This window comes from Terrapene carolina, unplaced genomic scaffold (genome assembly GCF_002925995.2).
Source record: "Terrapene carolina triunguis isolate 2854851 unplaced genomic scaffold, T_m_triunguis-2.0 Scaffold35098, whole genome shotgun sequence".
Lineage (NCBI taxonomy): Eukaryota > Metazoa > Chordata > Testudines > Emydidae > Terrapene > Terrapene triunguis.
The window spans coordinates 10,436,037-10,461,897 of NW_020699449.1; the positions used below are offsets into that span (position 1 = coordinate 10,436,037).

Sequence of the window (25,861 nt, forward strand, 5' to 3'; positions counted from 1 at the left end):
ACTTTCAATTTTTTTTGCTCAGTTTCTGACCCTTTTTGATTCTCCCCCCTCCACTTTAAGCCTTGGGGACCCCTCCCCATGCCAACTTATGCCCCCGTCCCCCCGCACTCGTGTCTCTAGCTGTGAGCGAGGGTGCGCATGTCCATTGTGTATGCTGCAATCATCTCCCTTATGGTGTATTTTGTACTTCCTGGACTCAGGTTTGTGGGTGCCATATTCGTGCATTCTGGACAAAGCAACCAGTTACGTAAAATATTCTTGAGGGTTTTACTTTTTTTTTTTAGTAGCGTTAATGTAACTGAGTTCCTTATTTCTCATAGTAGTTTACCCGATTATTATTCACGTAGCGGTGTGAGTGTACTAAGTAACTGCCCCAAAGGACTTGCAATATATAGACTCCCTCGTGCACAATTGGACAGAATAGTAGTGCAGAGTGGGCTAGCTGGGTTTAATTGATTCATTATTAATCATATTTATTACTGTATTGCCTAAGGACCAACCACGAATGGGATCCTGTTATGCCAGGCACTGTAAATATAAAGTAGTTGACAGTCCCTGCCTTGAAGACTTTACAATCTAAATAGATGTGAAAGATGGAGGGAAGGAGAAAGGGGTATAACATACAAGTAAGTGTCTGGTTAACCCCAAAAAGGCTTATTGAAAAAGAAGAGAAGTATGTGAACGTTCACTGATAGTGATGCTCCCCTTGCCCCCACGAGTTTTCAAGGCCATGCTCCAAAGTCTGGGAAAGCTAGAGCTCTTCAAAGAAAAGGTTGCCAGAATTGTTTTAATACGAGCAAAACATTGCACTTTTCCATAGTCTTGTTTTCAGAAACTGCTAAAGCATTTTGTCTGAAATTTTCCAAAAAGCAGCCTGAGGTAGAAACCTAGCATGGACATTTTTTGCCCAAACAGTTAAAGTTTGGCAAAGATGTAAGCAACTGAAAACAAGATGTTATAATGGGATGTGTCAGGTATCCTTAATAATGGGCAGTGCTTACAACCCCACATATAACCTTTATATAATAAAAATGTATCCTATATTTTCTATATTATAGATCTAAAAGGATCATTTTTCCCCTTTCCATAATAGCCATTTTCCCCTTAATAGGTTGATTTTCTTTGTGTAGAACAAACCAAATTACAAAACTATGTTATAACATCCACGTTGTAACTGGGATCCTGATTTTGTAACTGCAGATGGGATCAAAGGGAGCTGCCAGGAGAGAAGTTTCAGCAGGGCAAAGGGCGCGAGGGCGTTGGTGGGAGGAATTGAATGCAGAGATATGGGCAATGGGAGAGCTATGGAGAGTTTTGTATGACTTGCTGAGCAATATATTTAAGACTAGAAGATTTTGCAATGAAAATGATTAATCCAGATTATTTAGTGTAGCTCTACTCTAAAACGTGGATCAGAAGATATAAACACATGAAGTTGAATTTAGGGACAACTACTGCTTTTTTCTTTTATTGGCTGTGCTGGCTCTGTGGAGCCAAGAGGAAGTGAATTTTGAGTCTTTTTGTTCCTCTTTATTATCAACAGTGTTGGTTAGTAAATTTCAGTTAGTTACACCAACCCCCTCCCAAGAATCTAGTCAAGTAACTTTTGAGCTTTATTTGGGTTCTCTTGATCTTATAGCTGTAAGTTCACCAATGGACCTCAATCCTGCAGTGGAATTTGCTAGACCAGGGCTCTGTTGACTTCAGTGGAACTCTGCAGGGCATATTTGTGCTAGTGGATCTAGTTGCTGGAACAGGTGACTGGGTCCCAATCTTGCCCTTTCAAGGCCAGAGAATTTTCTCTTTTGAGTGCATTGGGAATAGGAGCATGCTCAGAGTTTGCAGAGAGCTAGCTGAGACCCAGAGAAAAGTTATGAATAAAGACTGGCCCAGATTTTCAACAGTATGTATGCTGAAGTGCATGTGTGCACAGCAGTGTGTGTGTGTGTGTGTGTAAATTGGGGTTGCTTTTGCGTGGATTTGTGCACATTTGAAAATTTAGATCTTTGTTTTTTCACAAAATAATTGACAGTTCCAGATTTTATGCAGAACAACAAAATACACTTCCCATTATTTAGAAAACCTATCACTTAAGAGAAAGTATTGTCAAATACTTTTTTAAAATTCAGTAATACTTTGTGCTTATATACCAAATTTTGACCTCAGGCTGTAATATGTTTACAAAGATAAGCTAGTTTTCTTGCACTCATTTTAAAGCTAGTTTAAACCAAGGTACAGGGAGAGTATAAAGGCTATAATTTTTAAACTTGACATCAATAGGAGCTCACCAACTCTGAAAATCAGAACACTTATTTTTGGCTCCTATACCTCCCTGCAGCCCCTGGCATAGTATGTTAATGTCGTGATTATGAACTGAAACATCAGATCACGTTTAAGTTAGAACCCTGCTATTTTGTGTTTAGAATTCTGTAATTTATAACGCACTTAGCAAGCTGTGTAAGTGGATTATGCTATGCAGAGGATGTTTGAGATATTGTTGAGATTACACTTCAGACACTGCACTCTTACTCTATTATCAGACTGCAGAACTTATAAAAGTTATTGTTTGAAATGGTGTATTGAGTATTCTTGCAAAACAGAGAGGATCCATTTGTGTGGCCCAAGTGGTCTTTTTGGCCCTATCATCTATAAACATATTAAGTTATTCACCTGCACTGACTTTGTCATATAATGTTGTACTGCAGCTTAATAAGTTTCTGGTATACCTACATTAATACTTATAAGTATTTCTTATATATAAGAAATAGTCACAGGTTTTAGCACTAATTGTAATTATTTTTGCCCTTAAAGATAACTTAGAAGTCACTTAATTTATTGTTTTCACACTGGAATAAATGAACCCTTGTCGTCGTCCCCGGTTTCTAGGAAATTAGCAGGATGTACTCTCTTCATCACGGGTGCAAGCCGGGGCATTGGCAAAGCAATTGCTTTGAAGGCTGCAAAGGACGGTGCAAACATTGTGATAGCTGCTAAGACAGGCGAGCCTCATCGCACTCTCCCAGGAACGATCTACACTGCTGCAGAAGAGAGTAAGTTTTAAAGAGAGAGGACAGTCTTGTTAAGGTGTTTGACTGGGACTCTGGAGACCCAAGTTCATTTCCTGGCTCTGCCACAGACTGTGTGACCTTGGGCAAATCACTTAGTCTCTCTCAGCCCCAGTTGCCCATATGTAAACTAGGGATAATACTTGCTCTGTCTCACAGGGGTGTTGTCAAGGTAAATGTATTAATGTGTGTTAGGTGTAAAGAGACTATGGTGATGGTGATTGTGTATCTGTGTAAAGTGTGTGTGCATGTGTATACATGATAGATATGTTGATAGAGAGCTTACAGTGTTGGCACATACTATTCATTATTTTAAAGTTTCTTTTCAGTGTTTATTAAATGGTATTCAAAGAATAAAGTGTGATGTGATATTCCAATTTTTAAAAAAACTTCCTAGAATTTGATTGTTGTAATGAAACAATAGTTGGTTAGATATGACTTGAGTTTCTTTAATTCTACATTTTTTACAATTAAAAATATCCATTGAACCATTAATTTAACATGTACCTCACCTAACAAACACGTTAAAAGTATTTTATTTTAAAGAAAAAGCGCCACTACAATTTTTTCCTTACTTTAAGCCAAGCTACTATTTGTTGTCAAAATAACACGTGCAAATTTACAGCTTTAGAACAGTCAACCCAGGTGCATCCCTATGCCTACGCACATACATTTGTAGGATCTAGCCCTAAAACAGTATTTAGTTTGGTTATTCCTTTCAAGCATTCACAAAAGGAAGAGCATGAATTAAATTACTCCTGTACGTTTTTTAATAGTGGTATGCTGTAGTCTCCATAATTTATTTGGGGGAAGCAGTATGATAGAGCGAGCAGCAGCAATCTTTATTTAGGTTGCCTAGCATTTTTCATTATAAAAAAATTCTTCAGACCATTTTTAAGTGCTCTAGTACTTCTGTGGTTTGCAGCAGGTCTTCAACATTTGTCAGGGGAATAGTTCTGGTCAGGAGCCATGCAATTCCATGCAGGTTTGGTAGGCTTATGAGCCACCTCTCATCGGTTTTATTCACCGCTTCCTGCTCTTGACTTGTTACCAATCTTCCTCCTCCCCCACCCCCTAACTTTGCACATGCGGTGCCCCATCATGCCTCTCACAAAACACATCTGGACAGGACACAGACAAAATAGATTCTCCGTCCATTCCCCCCGCCCCCTCAAAATACCCTTTGGCCTAGGGTGCACAAGGCTGGGAACAGAGACCTCCGCTCCCTAGGGCTTACTCTGTTCTTTAAATAAATAAATAAATCAGCTTGCTAGAGAAACACTTCCCTCTCATTTTTCCTGCCCCAAGGTGTAGAATTCCTCCCTCTATTACCACAAATTATCCTGGCATGAAGCTCAGGATAAGCACTATTTACTCCTGGACTTGTGACTGGCCCCTTTCCAATCAGTTTAAGCAGTATGACGTTGGTTATTTTAAAACAAATATTTGATTTTTTTAAAGGTACATTTGGAGCACTATAAATTTATAGTGATTGAAGAACAGGCCATACTTTAACTTTTAGCTTTTTCCCAATAACTTGAAGTATTCCCCCTTTCTCTAAGGAAGTCTCGCTGAGGAATGCATGGTTGCAGATTCCCCTTTACCTTTCATCGTCAAACAGTAGAAGATGTTGCTATATAGGAAAGTTAGTGTTCTCTTAAGAATGAATGTGTCTGTGTGTACTGACCTCTAATGCCACTGTGTGGGCTTGTGATCCTTTGCAGCTCTTAAATTTTCTGGTTTGCCACAGTTATTAACTCTCATTCCTGTGAGGTGCTGAACAGCTTTGACTCCCATTGAAGCCAGTGGAAGTTGATGGTGCTCAGTATCTGTAAAGATTGCATTGTATGTTTTTGAAGTCTGTTTGATAATCATTACCAACTCTCAGAGAATATTTTATCCCATGTTGGTTGCTCAGTGTAAGAGCAAGTTCAAAATGAAAAAAAAAAAAAATATTTTTTTCCCCACCGTACAGTTGAAGCTGCTGGAGGAAAGGCTTTACCATGCATCGTTAATGTGAGGGAAGAACAGCAAATCGCTGATGCAGTGGAGAAAGCTGTACAGAAATTTGGAGGTAAAATGAGTGATCGTGGAGGGTGTTCTGTGTGGGTTAATGAAAAGCCTTCTAAATTTTCAGTCAAAATAGTCAAAAGGTTAGCGTAAAAAAATTGAATAAACTTGAATAGTACACTTTGTTTTTTCCCTGCTTTTTGTTTTAAATGGTGGAGTTTAAAATATTAATGCAAAATGAATTATTTTAAAATCAGGAATAGACATTTTGGTGAACAATGCGAGTGCTATCTCCTTGACTGGCACCTTGGAAACGCCTACAAAGAAAGTGGATCTTATGATGAGTGCTAACACAAGAGGAACCTACCTTGCGTAAGTATTGTATGGGGGAAACTAAATTGTTTAAATACATCAGTAGATTTAATTACATTTTCAACCTCCTTAACAATATCACTTCACGCAATAACTTTTGTAGTTATCTTATTACGCTAACTTTTTAATTTGAGGTGAAAGTTTAAGGTACAAGGTGTGTGTGCGTGTACACACACGTACATACATGAATGAATAATTGGGAGATTCTGAATGAATGGCTGAAGATTAACTCTTGCAACTCTGTTATGGGTTGAAAGACTAAAGGATGTGCCATGTGTCATTGGAAAGGTTTTCCCCTAGGTTTGCAGCAAGATCTAGGGCCCAGATCTACAAAGATATTTAGGCCCCTAATGTACTTTGAAAGCAATGGAAGTAAGGAGCATAAATACCTTTGTGGATCTGGTCCTTAATGTCTGATCTTGAATGCTGGTGACCGGTGACTTTGTGACACAAAACTATTCAGGCTCTCCATACAGGAAACAAACAGCTAAGTTAATGCAGTTCTGGCAAATGAACTTCAGATCGTAAGACCCAGGTTTTGCTAAAACTTTCCTGCTCTCTTGTTGTAAATGAAATTATAAATGTTAACTCACTTTGTATCTTTTTGTGATGGGTGTATCTTAATTGTAAATTGCCTTCTTACAAGTGTTCCTTTTCAGCCCTATGAAGGAAAAAAACGCCTGTCAGGTGATTTACAGTAAACAAATCAGAATCATTAAGAAGGAAATCCATTTTCAGTGAAAGAAAATGTAGTCTACAATTCCATCATAACAATATTGGTTTCATTACTTCATCAAAGATCACTGAGAGTTGACTCCACAATTGTATGGCTCTTTTTATATTTTGTTCATCTTTCCAAATTAGTAATACACTAAAATGAAATCTTATATTTTCTAGACACTTAGTGTATCTTTTTTTTTTAAATTGTTCAGAGTTAAAATGGAAATCTTAATTTTGAGGCTTTCATTCAATTAGTGCTTGTGATCAAGGAGCTCTTTGATCTTTTGAATTCTATTCTTAGAGCGACATCTGTAGTGCTACATTATAAAGATGAATTTGTTTTTAAAATCATATTGTCTGAGTAATGAACCTAACATAGTGAAAAGGAATTGCATATTTATTTGAAATTATTCTGATCTTTTAAAAATAGTATAAAAACTGTGGGGGTGGGGATGGAGAAGGGGGTTGCTATAAAAGTAGTTTAAAAATGATAAACAACAAAAACACTTTTCTGTTTCTTATACTATATGTTGTGTTAAAGAAGCTGTACTTAAAGGAGGTGGTTTTTGGTTTTGTTTTTTCCTAACATAGTCCTGGAACGTTTTACTTAACTATGGGTAAAGTGCCATTTTCATTAGGGAAAATCATCTTTTAGAATAACAGGCAGGAAAACATTTCAAGAAAATATTGAAAAGCACCCTATGGATGTCTGTTGCTACATTTCTGAATAAGTACTCTCTTCTCATTTTCAATATTACAGTATTATCTTTCTCAATAATGGCAACCACATTCCCTCGGTGGTGACATTAACTCTGATTAATATCTGTAAGGAGTGCTGATATTGCTATTATTTTTTACAGGGATAGCTATCTCTCCTTTGATTGCTACAGTGCATTACAAGGGGAAAATAGCTTTAGTTTTGTGTTGTTACACATTGAAAAATATGAAAGATAAATGACACCCAAAGAAAAAAAAAATATACCAGGTGTTGTCAGTTGGTGAGCGTGTATGCTCTCTCCGTAATGCTGTCCCAGCCATGCACAGATAGTTGGTTCAGCAGACCTCAATAGTACTATCCAGCAAGAAAGATCACAGGCATGGTTCAGTGACAAAGGCACTCAGCCAGGTTTATTGCCCTCAAGGCAAAGTACTGGTGCCCTGGCTCTGTGGTTACAGGTATACTAACACACAAGTGCCCAGTGGCAAGGAACAGCTCAATCAGCAGGAGGAATTGCTGCTGTCCTCTCAGCCTCACAAATGGTTAAGGTGATGTATCCCGACATTTTTAGACTGAGACGAACAACTTACATACCACCTTACATGTTTCATGACATTTGCTTGTTACCTCCCCTAGTATCTTGCCCCAGGCGTTTCTGCTGTCAACCCTCTTATCTGCTGTTAGGTCAGGATGTACCTGGGCTAATCTTTTGGAGGGTGTTCACACACATACCCAGTATCTGTTGCTTCTTAGGAGTGCCTGTGTCCTAACAACACTAGCAATACCTTTGCCGAGGTCATGTATCAGACAGTAAACTTGTAAGCATCAGCTTTAATACATGGCCTGACTTTGGTTCATGACATGGCCTAACTTTGATGACGATGGTTCAGGCCTCAGATCTTACACCAGGCCCACTGCTCCAGGCTCTCTCTGTCTCCTACACCAGGGAATGGTCTTTGTTACTACCACTGTAACTATCAGTTCAGAAGACCTAAGGCATAACCTATCCACGCACTTCATCCCCTTTTTTCTTCTTCCCTTGCTGCTTATGTAGCCATGTTCTATTAATAAATGTGTGAAAAGTCTATTCTTTAATGATTTGTGGTAAATTCCACATGCAGGATATTGCATTTATTAAGATTAGTAGCATGGTTGTGTGTGGTATTTAAATTTTTTGTTTTATACATATTCTTATCAACATGTTCTTGGTTCATACACTTGCAGAAAATTAAACATACATTAATTTGAGTTATACAGTGTCAAAAAAATTGCATTGAAAGGTACGCTCCATCTCAACCAAAACCATCCTTGCCCAACCCTCCCACTGAGAAATATAATGGAGTGCACAGCTGTGCCTTACAAAGTGCCCAGAAGGTGAATAGACTTGGGCTTGTTGGACCAAAAGAAGAAGCAGATTTCATAGTCATGGCTGTAGCCTGTGGAATTCAATGCAAATGTTGTTTCTCTTCAGATGAGAAGTAATTTAATGTCTGATAACAAAAATTAAACATTTTGTTTAAATATTTGAGTTCTCGTTGACTATGAAACAATTAGACTGGAAATTTGTTTAATCCTACTTACTATTTTAATACTTTATTGTGGCATAACTTAGAGATCTTAACCAGGTTCAGGCCCCATTGTGCTGTGCACTGTTCAGACTTACAGTAAATGACAGTCTACTCCCAAAGAGCTGACAGTCTGAAGCCGCACCCCTGCAATTGACTGCACATAACTGCATGTAGTCAGTTGTGGGATTGGGGTCTAAAAGCTTACATCAGTTTCTCGCTACTAACTATCGTAAATTACATCACTTTCCAGCAGATATCCATTTGCAGCACTAGGTTTAGAAATGGCAATTGTATTGACCAGCTTTTATAAAATACAGTTTGTGTCTTATTGTCACAGGTGCCGTGTACACTGTAAAGTCTTTGGACATTTGAACTGAATAAAATGGGATTTTCCCTATAGTATGTTTTTGTGAAAGGGAAAATACTTAAAGGATGACATGCATGGCTAATGTGGAAGAAAAACCTCTCTGCTTAATACATTGGAGAAATGGTTTAACAGTCTGAAAAAGTCTAGCTAAAAGTGTCACAATTAGAGCTGCTGAGCACTTCTGAAAATCTGCCTCCATTTGTGGGTTTTAAGTTGTTGTGGAAAATCTGGCCCAGTGTGAATGCATAAATATTAGGAAGGACTTTTCATTTAGATAAGATGACATTATTATATTGGTTCTCTGTTTAGAATAAGCAGAATATTGATATGAGGGCAGGTGCAAAGTAATGAGATTGGAGGAGATTATTTTGAGATCTTTTATTTTAAAAGGTGCTGTATGTCCACCGGCATCTTTAAAACATAGTGGCTTTGCCAAAATTATAAAATTTTTGTTTAAAAGAGATGCACCTGACAACTACTAACATGTCTAATTTTTGTTTCATTTTCAGGTCTAAAATATGCCTTCCTTACTTAAGAAAGAGTAACATTGCTCATATCCTTAACATTAGCCCACCAATTAACCTGAATCCCATATGGTTCAAAAATCATTGTGGTAGGTGGTGTTATATTTACTTATTTTTAAAATGTTTTTAAAGTGAATGAGTAATTATGAAAGGCACAAGAGTGACAGGCCTGGATACTGAAGCCCTTACTTTACCACAGCCTATACTGTACCTATTGTTGCTGGGGAAGACTAGATGACATGCCTCGTGACTGTTTCAGGGGTGAGAGGGTAATTCGGTCTCCATGGCCCTGTCAGTCCTTTCCCATATAAGGAATACTATTGACATAATTCCATGAAACACCATGGTAGACTACAATAGTTGTCTTCATCATTTCCTTACCTGAAAAATCAGACAGAATTACCCCCGATTTGTCATTCTTTTATAAGAATAATGAAATACAATTTTCTAGTCAGGTGAGCCAGAAGCAGGTCAGACCCTATGTGTACGGAACAGCTTGATGACAATTCTGCTGTCTCTGTGCTCTTCAAAGTGTTTTGTGCCAAAGGATGGTAAAAACTTAATTTTTCAAACCTACAGTGAAACTAGATCACCTTCTTTGTTAAAAGTTTTTGTAGTTGCCATTTTAGTGCAGTTGAAACAATAATAAATGGCAATCTAAAGAAGTTAATCTTGACAGAACAAGGAGCAATGGTCTCAGGTTGCAGTGGGGGAGGTCTAGGTTGGATATTAGGAAACACTATTTCACTGGGAGGGTGGTGAAGCACTGGAATGGGTTACCTCCGGAGGTGGCGGAATCTCCATCCTTAGAGGTTTTTAAGGCCTGGCTTGACAAAGCCCTGGCTGGGATGGTTTAGTTGGTGTTGGTCCTACTTTGAGCAGGGCGTTGGACTAGATGACCTCCTGAGGTCTCTTCCAACCCTAATCTTCTATGATTCTATGTTCAAAACATTTAGTTAATAAAATTTCAATGCAGACCCATTCTCCTCCCAGTTCTTACTTTATGCAGATTGTTCCACTCTAAGGAACTTCTTTTTAATAATAAATTACACTACATCAAGGAGTAAAGAATTAGATCAGTGAATCTTAAAATTTCATCACAGACATTATATTTTTACCTTACTAAATAAAATTCTTACTTTGTCTTAGCTTATACCATTTCTAAATATGGCATGTCCATGTGTGTGCTGGGGATGGCAGAAGAATTTAGAGGAGAAGTTGCAGTCAATGCTTTATGGCCTCAAACAGGTGACTTGTTTTAAGATACTATAATGTTCTCTTTGATGTTGTTAGTTGCATTTCTTCTCTGCTCAACCTTCGATCTTGCAGACTTCATGTATTTCACTTTGAATAGGCTTTTTTAAGATTGTTCAGAGCAGGTATTTGAAAATGAGCTCACTGTCCTGAGGGGTTTTTTGTTTTTCATTGCTCATATTCGGTGTTTTTCCTACAAAATACTGGTGTCTGGTAGATGAACCACTCTTCCATAGTTCTCAGTTGTTAGGCCACTGTGACTTTAATCAAATGGCTGGCCACATGCACTGCAAATACACCTCTACCCCGATATAACGCTGTCCTCGGGACCCAAAAAAAATCTTACTGCATTATAGGTGAAACCGCGTTATATCGAACTTGCTTTGATCTGCCGGAGTGTGCAGCCCCACCCCCCCGGAGCGCTGCTTTACCGTGTTCTATCCAAATTCATGTTATATCGGGTCGCGTTATATCGGGGTAGAGGTGTAGTGAGTGGCTGCTTGCTAGCAGCTTATTTATGCCTTACATTTGTCTGAAGCAACCTGTGGAGTGGTTGGCTCACTGACCCACTTTAAAAAAAAAATTTTTTTTAAAGGTTTTGTTTGCCCATTGGTTTTCTTAAGTTCATTTACTCTGTTCCCTTTTTAATGTGCACAGGACTCTAATGTAAACAGCATCACAAAAGGATTATCATTTGTTATGTTATCTTTTTAATATATGCTGTGCCTCTGAGGAGATATTTGACAAGAAGCAAGTTCTGATAGTGTTTGGAATGCCTGACTACTTTGTCCTGCCTCAGTGCAGAGGGCTGGGCTTGATGACTTCTTGAGATCCCTTCCAGTCCCACGTTTTTATAATTCTATGATATTTAAATACTTATCAGATCCCTCTCAGCCTTCTCTTCTCTAGAATAAATGTGCCCAGTTATTTCAATTTTTCCTTTTAGGTTTTATGTTTTCTAAACCTCTTATTTTTGTTGCTTTCCTCTGGACTCTCTCTAGTTTGTTCACATCTTTCTTATAGTATGGTGTCCAAAACTGGACACAGTACTACCACTCAGGCCCCACCGGTGCTGAGTAGGGTGGGACAATTATCTCCCATGTCCTACATGCAACACTCCTGTTACTACATCCCAGAATATTAGCCTTTTTTGCAGCTGCATCATGTTGTTCACTCATATTCAATTTGTGATCCACTATAATCCCCAGATCCTTTTCAGTGGTACTGTCACCTAGTCAGTTATTCCCCATTCTGTAGGTGTGCATTTGATTTCTCCCCCCCCCCCATTCTAAGTGAAGTGCTGTGCACATTGTTGAATTTCATCTTGTTGGTTTCAGACCAATTCTCCAATTTGTCAAGGTTATTTTGAATTCTAATCCTGCCCTCCAAAGTGCTCATAAAAAGTCGTTATAAAGAGGACTACGATCAATTGGTCTCCATGTCCACTGAAGTTGGGACAAGAAGTGATCGGCTTATTTTGCAGCAAGGGAGATTTAGGTTGGATGTTAGGAAAAGTAAGGTTAGTTAAGCACTGGAACACAGGGTTTGTGGAATCCCCATCACTGGAAGCTTTTAAGAACAGGTTAGAAAAACACCTGTCAGGGATGGTCTAGATCAGGGGCAGGCAAACTTTTTGGCCTGAGGGCCACATCGGGTTTCCAAAATTGTATGGAGGGTCGGTTAGCGGAGGCTGTGCCTCCCCAAACAGCCAGGTGTGGCGCAGCCCCATCCAACCCCTCCTGCTTCTCACCCCCGATGACCCCCCCGGGACTCCTGCCCCATCCAACCCCCCCCGTCCCCTGACAGACACCAGAACCCCGGCCCCTGACTGCCCCCCGCCACCCCATCCAACCCCTCCTCTCATTCCTAACTGCCCCCCAGGATCCCTGCCCCATCCAAGCACCCCTTCTCCCTGACTGCCCCCTGCTGCCCCATCCAACCCCCCCCTCTTCCTGATTGCCCTCCCAGGACCCCTGCCCCCATTCAACCCCCCTGTTCCCCACCGTCTGAGCTCCCCAACCCCTATCCACACCCCCGCGCCCTGACCACCACCCCAAACTCCCCTGCCCTCTATCCAACCCCCCCGCTCCCTGACCGCACTGCACCGGTGGCTGGCGGCGCTACAGCTGCGCCGCCCAGAGCACCAGGACAGGCAGCCGCGCCGCCCGGCTGGAGCCAGCCACGCCACCGCGCAGCACAGAGCACTGGGTCAGGCCGGGCTCTACAGCTGCGCTGCCCCAGGAGCTCGCAGCCCAGAGCATTGCACCGGCGGCGGAGCGAGCTGAGGCTGCGGGGGAGGGGGAACATCAAGGAAGGGGCCGGGGGCTAGCCTCCTGGGGCAGGAGCTCAGGGGCCGGGCAGGAGGGTCCCACAGGCCAGATGTGGCCTATAATTTGCCCACCTCTGGTCTAGATATACTTGGTCCTTCCTCAGCGTGGCGTGACGGACTAGATGAGATTGTACTGGCACAACAACCTTGGTTTTAAAAAAAGTCACATATCTAATTGAAATAATTATACTAGTATAAAAAAAATATGTAGACCAGTCCTTAGTCTCTCACTTTGAAAAAAAACAATAATTGACCCAAGTAAGATTTTGAGAATCAAAGGTATGGGCTACATTATGCTTTATTCTAGTCTTTTTTCCTTTGCAAAAGTTAGGTATTTTCCTTCTCTTCCACCTGCACAATAAGTTACACTATCCCTGTAAAAACAGCCAGATCTACACTTTAGTGATTTAAAGCAAATGAATGTAGGAAGGTCCAAATGTGTTTAACATTTGTTCTCATTAGACATAAATAGCAGCTCTAGACAGACTAAAGTAATGAACTTAACTAAAAATCTCTTATGACTCCTTGAGCAGCAGAGTAAATCTGTCAAGTTTATGTTTTAAAGATTTTGATTTTTTTGGATGTTTGTTAATTGTTTAAGTGTTCAGTTTGTAATGCTTTGACTGGGGGTAACCAGATTCAAAGTTGCAGGGAACAGCTTGGAAAAATAGAACATAACTCTTCTCAGTATTTTATCTTCTAAGGCTTACCCTCCCTGCAGGTAGGCCAATATGGCTTAAATGTCTTTTTAATTTAGGATGTATTATAAGTGTGACGGTGCGAGACTCATGGCCACGGCACCTCCTGCTGGTCATCTCAGGGAATTAGCTCTCCAGCCTCCAGAGTGCCCTCTGCAGGCCGGTGTCCCGCTGACACTTGGCCCCCCCCGTCTCTCCCGGGACTCAGGTGCCCCATTATCTGGGGTGCTGCCCCCTGGCAGTAACCCCTTTCTCTCAGGGTCTCCCCTCCCCAGGGAACCCCCACCCCCTATCCCCACCTCACCTCAGTCATAGGCTACTGCCAGTCACCAACTCGCCCCCGCGACCTGGGGCAGACTGCAGTGTCAGCCACTCATCATAGGCAAGGTTGGGTCTGGACCTGCTGCCTCTCTCTGCAACCCAGTGCCTCTATGGGGCCTTGGACAAGGCCCTGCAGCCTGGGGAGTTGCCAGCCTGGAGCTCCCCACCCCCTCTGGCCTTTCCTCAGCCCTGCCTCACTCTAGGCACCCTGAGCTTCCCAGCAGCTAGGCCCTTCTCTCTCCGAAGGCAGAGAGAGACTGACTGCTCCCAGGCCACTGCCCTCTTATAAGGGCCAGCTGCGGCCCAATTGGGGCGTGTCCCAGCTGTGGCTACTTCCCCAATCAGCCCAGGTTTCCCCTACCCTAGCCCTCGCCAAGGGCTGTTTTAAGCCCTTCAGGGCAGGAGCGGGTGACCACCCCGCTACATAAGGTATAGCCACTTACAGATGTGATTTGAAAAAAGGAAGAGTGCTATACAGGATCATAGGGACAGCTTTCATATGCTGCTTATTTATACTCATTTGAGTATGAAGAGTACATGTATGCTTAGAATTCTACCATATTGGGCACATAAACTGAGTAATAAGGTTTGCACCTTTGCACCACTAATACATTTCAAAATTGTATTTTAATTGTACTGTTAAATGATTCAACTTATGTGCTTCAAAAGAAAGTGTGAAATAGTTCCCGCAAAACAAGGCACTTGTTGCTGTTGATTAAAATATCCAAAAAAAGAAATCAGATGTTTCTATCAATTACATCTTTGTGAATCTGTGTCTGAGAAGTAGCTGGAATTCTCTCCCTTCCTTTCCTTCCCTCCTTTGCTCCAAAAGCTTTATGGGCATTTTGATCTACTGCTATTAACATAAGTTAAACTATCAAACAAAGTTAAAAAACCGAATTAAATTCTGTATGTGAATTTAGTAACTTACAACAGGTGATGAATTGAAACTCTCCAAGACTGAAGTCCTTTATTTGAACAAAAGAACAGGTAGAACAGATGGCAAAAATGAAGGTTCTGCATGCTGCCTGCCAATATGCTTCAGCTCTGACCTGGGGAGTTCACCTCTAGCATTTGTCTGTACTAGGAGACCTGGTTATACACAGTTCATAATAGCTAAGTTAGCTGACATGGTGCTAACCACAACTTTCTGACGAGTATAGAAAAGGGCAAGTTAGGGTGAGCCACTTGTAGTTAAAACCCTCTGGGATCAGACATGATACTGACCACATCTGTGATCAGTTTCGACAAGAACATGAATTGTAGTCCACATCATGTCGGCTGACTTGTTAAGAATCATGTTCAACCAGGATAAAATTTCCTAATGTAGACAAGGTTTGGCGCTCAGTTCTTGATCTCCCTGCTCACACTATTGTTGCACTGCTATGGATTTTCCTGTGTGTGTCTGGGGTGTATACCACACATGTAGAAACAATGAATATCCTCAAACTATAGGGTCTGGAGTTCTTCTTTTGAGGCAGTGCAGCTTCTCCACCCCCACTTCCCCATTGAGATGCGTCTGCGCACTGCACCAATCCAGGAACTCTCTGGAAAGCTCTGATTCTTGGGTTTGGTTCAGATTGTGTCTCAAGTTGTAAAACATTTGAGGTGAGATTGTATAAGGAGACTGAGGATACAGCAACACAACCTGTGACCGCAAGCCTTTACATAATTGATTTTAATCTTGTTTTGCATTTGTACTTTTTAGTTCTTTTCCTAAAGAAAGGTTGATGCTCATTGGTTGGTACCATTAAAACATGTTGATTTGCAACTAAATGTACCATTTACACAAAATTTGGTGTTACTTCTTGCCAACCAGGAGCATACATTGTATTTATACATATTTATTTAAGCAATTATATAGTTTAACATCATTTATTCAGATTCCTAACTTTTCCATTTTTATTATGTTAGAAAATGGTGATTGACACATTTCTTATTTACTAGAGGATTAATCTTTTTACTCATGGTTTTGTGTGAAGCTCTACTTGGATGGAAAGTGAAATTCAATTAAAAATGCATCATGTAAGGTTTTTTTTTTTTTATTAGATTAAATAAAACTACCTTAAATCTCCTCGATACATAAGAGAAAAAAGTAGTTTTAATCAATTATGTCTTGCATTTTAAAGTGATTTTTTTAAAAAAGTATTATAAAGGTGGGTGGAGGGATGCACTAGTTTACCTCATGAGGTCCCTTCCAGCTCTACATTTCTGTGATTATTTGTAGTTAGCAAAGTAAACTGATTTTATAATTACCATAGCCATCAGGATTTTAGAACTAGTGGATCTCATCCACTCACACCAGTTTTTATTCATACATTGGAAGAGGAAAAAAGGCTTGCCTGCTTTTTCAACTCCAAGTTGGAGTCTTACATTTAAACGAACTAGTCAGTGAATTAAACTAGTTGAGTAAACTGAAATGAAGATATTCTCTCTGCACGTCAACAAACTCTGGGTCCAGATGCTTAGTCAGTAACTTCTACCAGCTCAGTAGTTTGATTTTTGTTAAAAAAAACTTTTTCAGAAAATGTGTACTGCTTGAATATTTTTCAATTTAAATTATTTTTATATAATAAGTAATATAGTAAGTTTAGGGCTTAACATAGGTTGCCAGAATTTCAAATTTAATTTTAAATATTTTTATTTTTAAAAAGAAAAATGTATTTATATCAAACCAGTTTTTTGACCATTCATCACTTTGTTTTTTTAAATCCACTCTGGATGGAACCTTCACTCCCTCTGAGTTCCAGTTCTGTTGTAAGAGATCTAAGTGTGGTGCATTCAGCAGGGAAATTGTCCAGTTCCAAAAGAGGAACTTTTAATTCTTGGAGTACTGAGGGAGAAGTCTTCATCCACCATTCTAGGGCCTGTGTTGCCTTCCCTGCTGCTGAATGAAGGATCAACTTCCTCCCTTATTCTGGCCTCAGCCCCTCTTGGCTCTGTAGGAGATTCAAGACAGAGATTATCCACTCTCGCCTGTCCTAGACTCTAACCTTCATTTAAATTGAGGAGAAGCCCATTTCCAAATACTTCATCACTGAGGATTGTGCCAAGGGTTTCCACAGTCTGCCTTGCTGCTATCTGGAATCGAGCCTGAGACTCGCTGTTTTTGAGGCCCTTGTTTCCCTACACCTCATACTAGGCGTTCCTTGGTTCTACTTTCAGTACTTCAGTACAAGCTCTCACCATTGGGGTTTCAAGCCCCACTTTGGCCTTCATGGGCTAACTTCAGTTTATCCTTATGGAAGCTCTCCACCATCTCCCACCATGGAGTCAGCAATCTAAGAGGTGCGGTGGGAGAGGAAATTGTTCTTTTGTCTCCCCACACCATACTCCAACTCCGATGAAATCGGCCTCTAAACCGATTCCAAAAGGGTGGTACAACTAACAGCACCTGTGCAATCACACACAACAGGAGCTCCCAGTTATGGCTATTATTATTAAAGGACTTCTTAGATTGGGCTAAGTAAACATGTTCAAACTTGATATTTTGTGTGTGGAAAGTTACTACTTTTAATTATATTTGAATATATATCACCGTATCTTTTTTTGTAAAAGCACTTGTATCTTACAAACTAAGTATTTAAAAATACCATTGGACATACTAGAAGCTCTCTCCATTTTGAGTGCGGCTCATCACAGGAGCCTTCAAAACCTGATGCACTGAAGAGCCAGTCTTCAAGCAACAACAACATTATAAATAAAAAATTTATTCGAATAAGTGCCCTCTGTGAGAGTCTGCACAGTAATTTATAAGGTAATTAAAAACTTCCTGTAAAATCAGATATTCTATATGCAGACCAAGCTTTATAGTAGCGAATATCTGTCTTCCCTAATTCACTTTAAGAGCATTAGAAATATAAGGCAAGGCTTTTAAAGTATCTGTAATTCAATATCTGCCTCCATGACCACAGTATCCTAAATTAAGAAAGAGGAATAATAGCTTAAAATCTTTTGAATGTACAAAAGGAGTCTCAAAATGTTTATCTTCAAAATACATGAAAAACAAAGATAACACATTTCACTCCCATTGAGATTCACTCCCAAAGTTTCTGGAGGAAAAGATACAGGGCCTTGAGCAGCAGATGGCGTCATTGTAAGGAGTCACAAAGCAAAATCACAAGAGGAACAAAAGAAGGAACTGGGAAATAGAAGTTAAAATTGTAATGGGGCAGTTCTGGAGGAGCAAGAAGTCTGAAATAAATATATGGTAACTAGGAAGAGTAGTAAGAAGAGCAAAGTGCAAACCTCTGTGAAGCATTCCCACTTACAATATTCTTCCCTTGAATAAAAAGCAGAAGACTAGCAGGAACAGACCCGCTAGAATAGATCAATAACCTAACCAAAAACTCGGTAGATCTGCATTTTATTCCTGGTTCTGCCACAGCCTTTCTGTGAGACCTTGGGCAAGCAATTGAGTCAACTCTCTGACTCAGTTCTCCATCTTTAAAATGAAGGTGCTACTTACCAATATCATAGAAGTTGTTGTGAAGCTAAATTTAGTAATGTTTGTGAGGTGCTCAAATACTGTAGTAGTGATCATCGTAGAAAAGACTATCAATAAATAGTGAGCTGTATGAGAATATGTTACAGTGTTCCTAGGGAAGAGATAGAAGTCTCATTGTTTAGGACATTTAAAACTAGGCTGGACAAAAACATTAGAAAAAAATACTGTACTAGAACAATCTTATATTGGTAAAGAGAGGGACTTGAAGGTCTCTTTTCCATCTCATTCTTTTAGTAATAACTTAGTGAGTTTTTTCAGTATGCTACAGTTCTGCTCTTTGCATGAAAATAAAACGATGTACTTTAAGTGTGTGTGTGCAGTAGGAGAAAGGAGAAGAACTTTAAAACATCAGTGCTGACCACCAAATTTTCTTTTCCCCCCCCTGAACTTTTTAGCTATACATACATCTGCTATGGATATGCTGGGAGGAGCTGGTGTGGAACAGCAATGCAGAAAAACTGATATCCTTGCAGATGCTGCATATTGCATTTTAACAAAACCAAAAAGTTTCACAGGAAACTTTGTTATTGATGAAAGTCTGCTGAGAGAAGAAGGAATTAAGAATTTTGATGTATATGCAGTTGCACCAGGTAAGAAAGGACATAATGTTAAGTAAGTTTATAATCTGTTCTTCTGCTAACGACCTGTGGATGTTCAGTCCCATGGTACCCTTTTGCATTCCCAGAAACAGTTGGCCCAATCTTCCAGAGCCTCCACCCGTGAAACTTCCACTAACTTAATATCAGTTAATGAAAGGAAAATGCTTCCATGTCACTGACTTATGCAACCTGTTATTCCTCAGCCTGTGATTTCTCTCCGTGCCCCCTTCCTCAGGCCCCTTCTGCTTTTTCTCTTCAATGAAAGATTTTTCTATTACGACTCCACAAGACTTCTAGTTCTGTTTTACACCCATTGGAGAACAGACCAAAATCTAAGTAAAATCTGTCTCTAAAACAAAATATTAGGTACCTGGCTTTTCCTTGCTACTGACTTTTGCTTTCCAGAAGCTGTACAATACCTATTTAGAAGCCTAGACTTTGTTTAATACTGATACAAAAATAGATTATTATTTTTGCTGTTTATCTTCACTTTACTCACAATTTTTATTTATTTTATTTTAGGTCATCCATTGCTACCAGACTTCTTTCTAGATGTAGATCCTGATACTGTAGCTATGAAAATGGAAGCACATGGTAAGAAATTAAGTACTTACATCAAATTCATTCACTAAACCTTATTTCCAATGATGAAGCTGAAACATAAAGGTTGTTAAATATATTTCCTTCCAAGAACTTGGTCTCATGTAAGATACTTGGGGGGAAAAATGATTTCTCTGTGTGTGCGTGCGTCCGTCCTTGACAGGACCTTCACTGTTTCTGATTCAGAGAATTTTGCCTTACTTTAAAAATTAAAAGCGGGAAGCACTCTTCATAGGTCTGAGTTTTTGGGGTGAATCAGGGACATCAATGCTTCCTGGAAAAAGAAATAAACAGTCAAAAGCATACTTCTCAGAAATCTTTTGTGATCTGCCTCACCTAATTGTATACCCTTCAATATAATAATTATAGCTAACTTCCACATTCACACAGATGTAAACGTCACCCTTGTTGGAACTGCAACCCTCTTTTTGGGAAATCTTGTACTCTCTTCAAAAACTGACATTTTCCTAGTTAACCAAAATAAAATCACCAAAATGGACCTACAGTTTCTGCAGCAATGTCAAGAAAGGGGCAGGGGCACAGTGCAGGAGGAAGAAAAGGTGAGAGAGATGACCTTCCTTTCCCTCAGAAATACCATTTGGGTTTGGGGAAGGTGCACTGGACTAGGCGCTCCGGAGATGATGAGTTCAAGTCTGACCTCGCTCCTGCGTGTCTCAATTCTATGGGTTTCACAGCCCTTTTAATTGAGTAAGACCTGAAGTATCATTTCCCTGCTCCTCATTTTACAGATGAGATGACTGAGTAGCTGAGAAGTTGCTTAAAAAGATCACCTCTGGCAGAGCTGGGAATAGAACCCAGCTCTCTATTCTAGCAGAACCAAGTCTCATCCACTTAAGTCACATTGCCTCTCAGAAACATTAGGCTAAATATATGTGCTTGTTTATACTGTCTGTAAAATGGGGTTTCTCCTATGTACCTACCTCTGTAAAGCAACGCAAAACATGCAGATGACTACTAGAGTCTATAAAGTATGATTACATGCTGTTCTGCAGGGTGGTCTTACGGTTAAGGCACTGGAGTGGGATCCAGGATAATTGTGTGGTTTGTTTTTTTGTTTTCCTTTCCCCCAGCTCTGCCACAGACATCTTAGATGATGATAGTCATTTAGCCACAGTTTTCAGAGGCAATATTATTTGTTAGTCTTTAGTTGGTTTTGTAACTTGAGTAATCTGAAAATGATTAAAATGTTGTATATGTGCTTTTAAAAAAAGCAAACTTTACATAAGAAAACAATGAGCAAGAACAAATCACTTCATAGAATATTCAGAACTATTTTATCACTCAGCTAACTTAATATAGAATTAATTTTCTAAAATATTTTAAAAAAACACTATGCAACCTAATACTCAGTGTAAATTACAAATAAAATCCACCTAGTTAAACACTTCTGTTGTGCTTAATGTATACGTATCTACTAATCAAAACTCTGACCATCAGTATGGTAGGAGGATGGATCAATTTACATCTTACAAGCCTTCTAGATAATTAACAGCTAAAACAGAACTGTGCATACACATACTTTATGCAAAATATGTTATTGTTTTGCCTGTGTTGCAATAATTGACCTTATTCGATACATACAGCAAGTTTGCAGATGACACTAAACTGGGAGGAGTGGTAGATATGCTGGAGGGTAGGGATAGTATACAGAGGGACCTTGACAAATTAGAGGATTGGGCCAAAAGAAATCTGATGAGGTTCAACAAGGACAAGTGCAGAGTCTTGCACTTAGGATGGAAGAATCCCATGCACTACCACAGAGTAGGGACCGAGTGGCTATGCATCAGTTCTGCAGAAGAGGACCTAGGGGTTACAGTGGACGAGAAGCTGCATATGAGTCAACAGTTTGGCCTTGTTTCCAAGAAAGCTAACGGCATTTTGGGCTGTATAAGTAGGAGCATTGCCAGCAGATCGAGGGACGTGATCATTCCCCTCTATTCGGCATTGGTGAGGCCTCATCTGGAGTACTGTGTCCAGTTTTGGGCCCCACATTACAAAAAGGATGTGGAAAAGTTGGAAAGAGTCCAGCGGAGGGCAACAAAAATGATTAGGGGGCTGGAGCACACGACTTATGAGGAGAGGCTGAGGGAACTGGGATTATTTAGTCTGCAGAAGAGAAGAATGAGGGGGGATTTGATAGCTGCTTTCAACTACCTGAAAGCGGGTTCCAAAGAGGATGGATCTAGACTGTTCTCAGTGGTACCAGATGATAGAACAAGGAGTAATGGTCTCAAGTTGGAGTGGGGGAGGTTTAGGTTGGATATAAGGAAAAACTTTTTCATTAGGAGGGTGGTGAAGCACTGGAATGGGTTACCTAGGGAAATGGTGGAATTTCCTTCCTTAGAGGTTTTTAAGGTCAGGCTTGACAAAGCCCTGGCTGGGATGATTTAGTGGGGGTTTGGTCCTGCTTTGAGCAGGGGGTTGGACTAGATGACCTTCTGAGGTCCCTTCCAACCCTGATATTCTATGGTTCTATGATACATAACCATTTAAAAGAAAGCATAGAGAATAATTTTAGTACTGTATAATGTTACACTCTTTACGTAGAGTTTGTTGTAAATAAATTGTGTAAAGGTCAGAGTTAAGATTTAATTCAATTTGTTACTGGGGGGGTTTTCTATGTGCATGTATGGGAGGCGAAATATGAACCATAGAATCATAGAAATGTAGGGCTGGCAGAGTCCTTGAGAGGTCATCTAGGCCAGTGATTCTCAACCTTTTTGGGCTCATTTGTAAATGTTTATGGTCCGTTGCAACCCAGCAAATAGTCTGGGGGTGGAGACCCTGGGGTGGTTTCATTTGGGTCCTGCCCTCCTCCCCCACCGAGGGGAGGGTTGGGTCCTGCCTGGCACTTACCCTACAGTGGCAGCTCCTGCAGCTCCTGTGCTGTGGGGCTGGCTGGGCTTGGCTCTGTGCTCCAGGCGTTGCAGCCTCCAATGTTGCAGTGCCGCTCAGGTTTGTCCCTGTCCTTGGATTGGACCAAATTTGTGTGAGTGGAGTTGTGACCTGGCTCATAGGGTTGCAGTGCCACTCTCTCAAATTTGGCCTACCCAGACTTCCGTCGTTATGATGGCTGGGCAAAACCTGAGTGGCGCTGGGACCCCAGAGCAGGGTTTCTCAGGACAAACTTTTTGGTGGCCTCAGACACTTTTTCCTAAAATACTTAATTAGCTTTAAGAAAAACAAATAAATATGCACATATACATGTCCAAATCATTGTAATTTATTGATTGCTAGCTAGTAAGTCTGTTGTGAAAAGTGATACTAACATACAAATATCACTTTTCACAGCAGACTTACTCAGCCCTGCCAAGCCTGGGGACAAATTAAGCCCTGGATGAGGGATTAGGGGAGGCAGGTGGGGCTAGAGCCTGAAGCCCCGCCACTGGAGCCTAGGGCCTGCCACTGTGCAGCTGGAGCCTGGGACTGGAACCCAAAGTCCTGCTGCCAGAGCATGCCAGCCCACCACCCCAGGACTGAAGCTCAAAGCCTGAGCCCCACAGCCCTTGGGAAGGTGGGGAACTCACCGGCTGCCTGCTCCTCCAGCATTGTGCCCCAGGTGTCTCCAGGGGGGGCAGGGCCCAACCTCTGCTGACAGCCCCAGCAACCAACACCAAGGTGGTGCATCCTGGAGCAACAGGGAGAGGGAGGGGCTGTTACTACACAGACAACCCAGGGTGCTGTGGCCACAAGAAAAGCCCCTGGTGGCCGCATTTGAGAAATGCTGCCCCAGAGTTTGCAGTGCCTAGAGCAGGGAGGTGAGCCCAGCCAGCCCTGTGGGACAGGAGCCGCCACACGACCCTTTGAAACATTCTGGCAGCTCAATTTTAGGTCCCGACCCATGAGTTGAGAAACCCTGATGTAGTCCATCCCATCCCCATCCATCCCCTGTTTTGAGGCAGGACCAGTATAGCTATGCCGTCCCTCAATGGAGTGTGGGTCATCACAGTATAAGCTTCAGTTCTCCATCCCCTTTCTTCTTAATATCCACGTTGACTAAAAATGCACTTTTCAGCCTTAATTCTAAATTAGCAAATTCTTTCTTTTGTTTGGCAGTTGATAAAATATATTTCCTCAGTCTTAAGATCTAGAATGCTGTTGATGTTTTAAAATGCAGTAGGTACTTTTAAACAGATTTTTCTAGCGCGATGGTGTAAAAAAGTATCTACTTCATTCAGTGGAAAAAACCCATCTTCTAGGTGCTTCTCCAGTGTTCAAAGAGGGGAAGAAAATAGAATCAGTCAAGCATGAAGGCCCCGATGGAGCCAAGCATGAAGGCCCCGATGGAGTCAAGCATGAAGGCCCCGATGGAGCGGAGTCTGCTGCGGTTAAGCCTTTGGGACCTGTTGCAGAAACATTTAAAATTATTAAGGGAGCAATCAGTGAAGATGTTGTAAGGTCTACCCAAGGTGTTTATCTGTTTGAACTATCTGGTAAGGAAGACTTTCTTCTATTAAATCTTCACCTACAAATTTACAGTGAAATACATTCAGCATTTGCACAGAGAAATACTTCATTCTTAGTTTGTCCAAAGGTACAGTGAGTGAAGAGGTTTTTTGTTTGACACCTTGAAGAATGTGGACACGTGACCTCTTACCTTCCATTCGTGAAACACTAAACCATTTAAATTACCATAACACTATTATAATTAATGTCTTATTACACAATTGACATCAAGAAAAGTTACCTCATAGATGGTCAGGAGTTAGGCACAAACCTTGTATTTGATGTGCTGTAAACTATTTCCATTGTTCTTGTTTGTAGGTGACGAAGGAGGGACTTGGTACATTGATCTTAAGAACAAAGCTGGGAGTGCAGGAATTGGAGAACCACCTGTGAAAGTAGATGTGGTTATGAACATGTCTAGTGGTGACTTTGTGAAAATGTTTTCAGGTAAGTAACAAAAGGTTTTACCACAGTTGAGCCAGTTTTATTAGTGTTTAGAATTATTCAAATGACTAATTGATAATTAGATATTTCTCTCGTTATATGTTCTCATAACCAGATGAATCTTAGGCTTTTGGTAGCGCTAGTGAAAAAATATTATTCCCTTGATCTCTCTCCATCTCTTCACTTGTTCTCGTCTGAGAATATAAAGCGTGGTGCTATCTTCACGTCACTGAAATCTTAACAGTTAGTTCAGACACTCTGACTTTCCTTCCCAACTTTTAAGATGTTTGAGAAAGGATTCAATAGGTCCACTGATCTTTCTACAGGGTCCCCTCCAGGCCCAAATCACCTCTCTAAAATTTTACACGCTTACAGTGTGCGGGTATAATGCATTGACAGAGTGCACAAAATTAGTTTTGTTCCAGTGCACTGATATCAAACGCACACTCCAGCGCTTGTTTATAAGTGGTATTCAGTGATTAAAAAGTAGTTTCTATTAAATGTTTGTAGTCTAAAACTAAACTTTAGCTAACGCTGAATAATTGAGATCAATTTTAACTACAGATCTTGGTAGCAAAATAAGTTAGTGCATTTGTCTCTCTGACCCCTGGAGACTTGAGTTCAAAATACTCAGTTCAAGTAAGACTGCTATTCTTAATCTAGTCCTTGTTTGGTCATATAACAAAGCCACAATATTCTGCTACACTCTGGCATTGTTAGCAGGCCCAGAATAGGGCTAACAGGAAATACTTTTGGAAAGGAAAAATTTCTCCACAGGTTTTTAAAATTGTATTTGGATGCTGTATTATATGACACTTTTTCCAGTTTTATTACCCCTTGGAATAACTATTAACACTCATAGATATTCAAAAGAGACAGAGCCAAAATCATAAATTCATCACATACAAAACTGTATATCAGTCACTATGATAAAGTCCACAAACAATCACCATAGAATTGTTGGCTCAAAAAAGGGAGTATCTCTTAAGCCCTGATTCATCAGTCCATTCCTATTCAGCGAAACACTTCAGCACGTACTTAACTTCAGGTATGTGCTGAAGGGCTTTGCCAAACTGGAGCCTTAGGGAAAAAATATTTAATCAAAGAGAAGTGCAATTTGGCATTCTTAACACTAATCAAAAAGCATAAAAAAATTATATTGAAGAGAAGTTTTTATAGCATCTGAGGATTAGTAGAGTCTTTTAGTGATGTCAAGTATCAGAGGGGTAGCCGTGTTAGTCTGAGTCTGTAAAAAGCAACAGAGGGTCCTGTGGCACCTTTAAGACTAACAGAAGTAT

General features: G+C 40.4%; 1 protein-coding gene across 1 annotated transcript; it reads left to right on the forward strand.

Moving 5' to 3' along the window:
* Positions 1-138: 138 nt before the first annotated feature.
* LOC112118352 (hydroxysteroid dehydrogenase-like protein 2) lies at positions 139-24,589 on the forward strand. Its single transcript, XM_029914338.1, has 10 exons — positions 139-200; positions 2,821-3,050; positions 5,041-5,139; positions 5,333-5,447; positions 9,330-9,433; positions 10,494-10,592; positions 18,849-19,043; positions 19,575-19,646; positions 23,873-24,106; positions 24,438-24,589. The coding sequence occupies exons 1-10, from the start codon at positions 139-141 to the stop codon at positions 24,572-24,574; spliced, it is 1,347 nt and encodes a 448-aa protein (XP_029770198.1). The 3' UTR covers positions 24,575-24,589.
* The last annotated feature ends 1,272 nt before the right edge of the window (positions 24,590-25,861 follow it).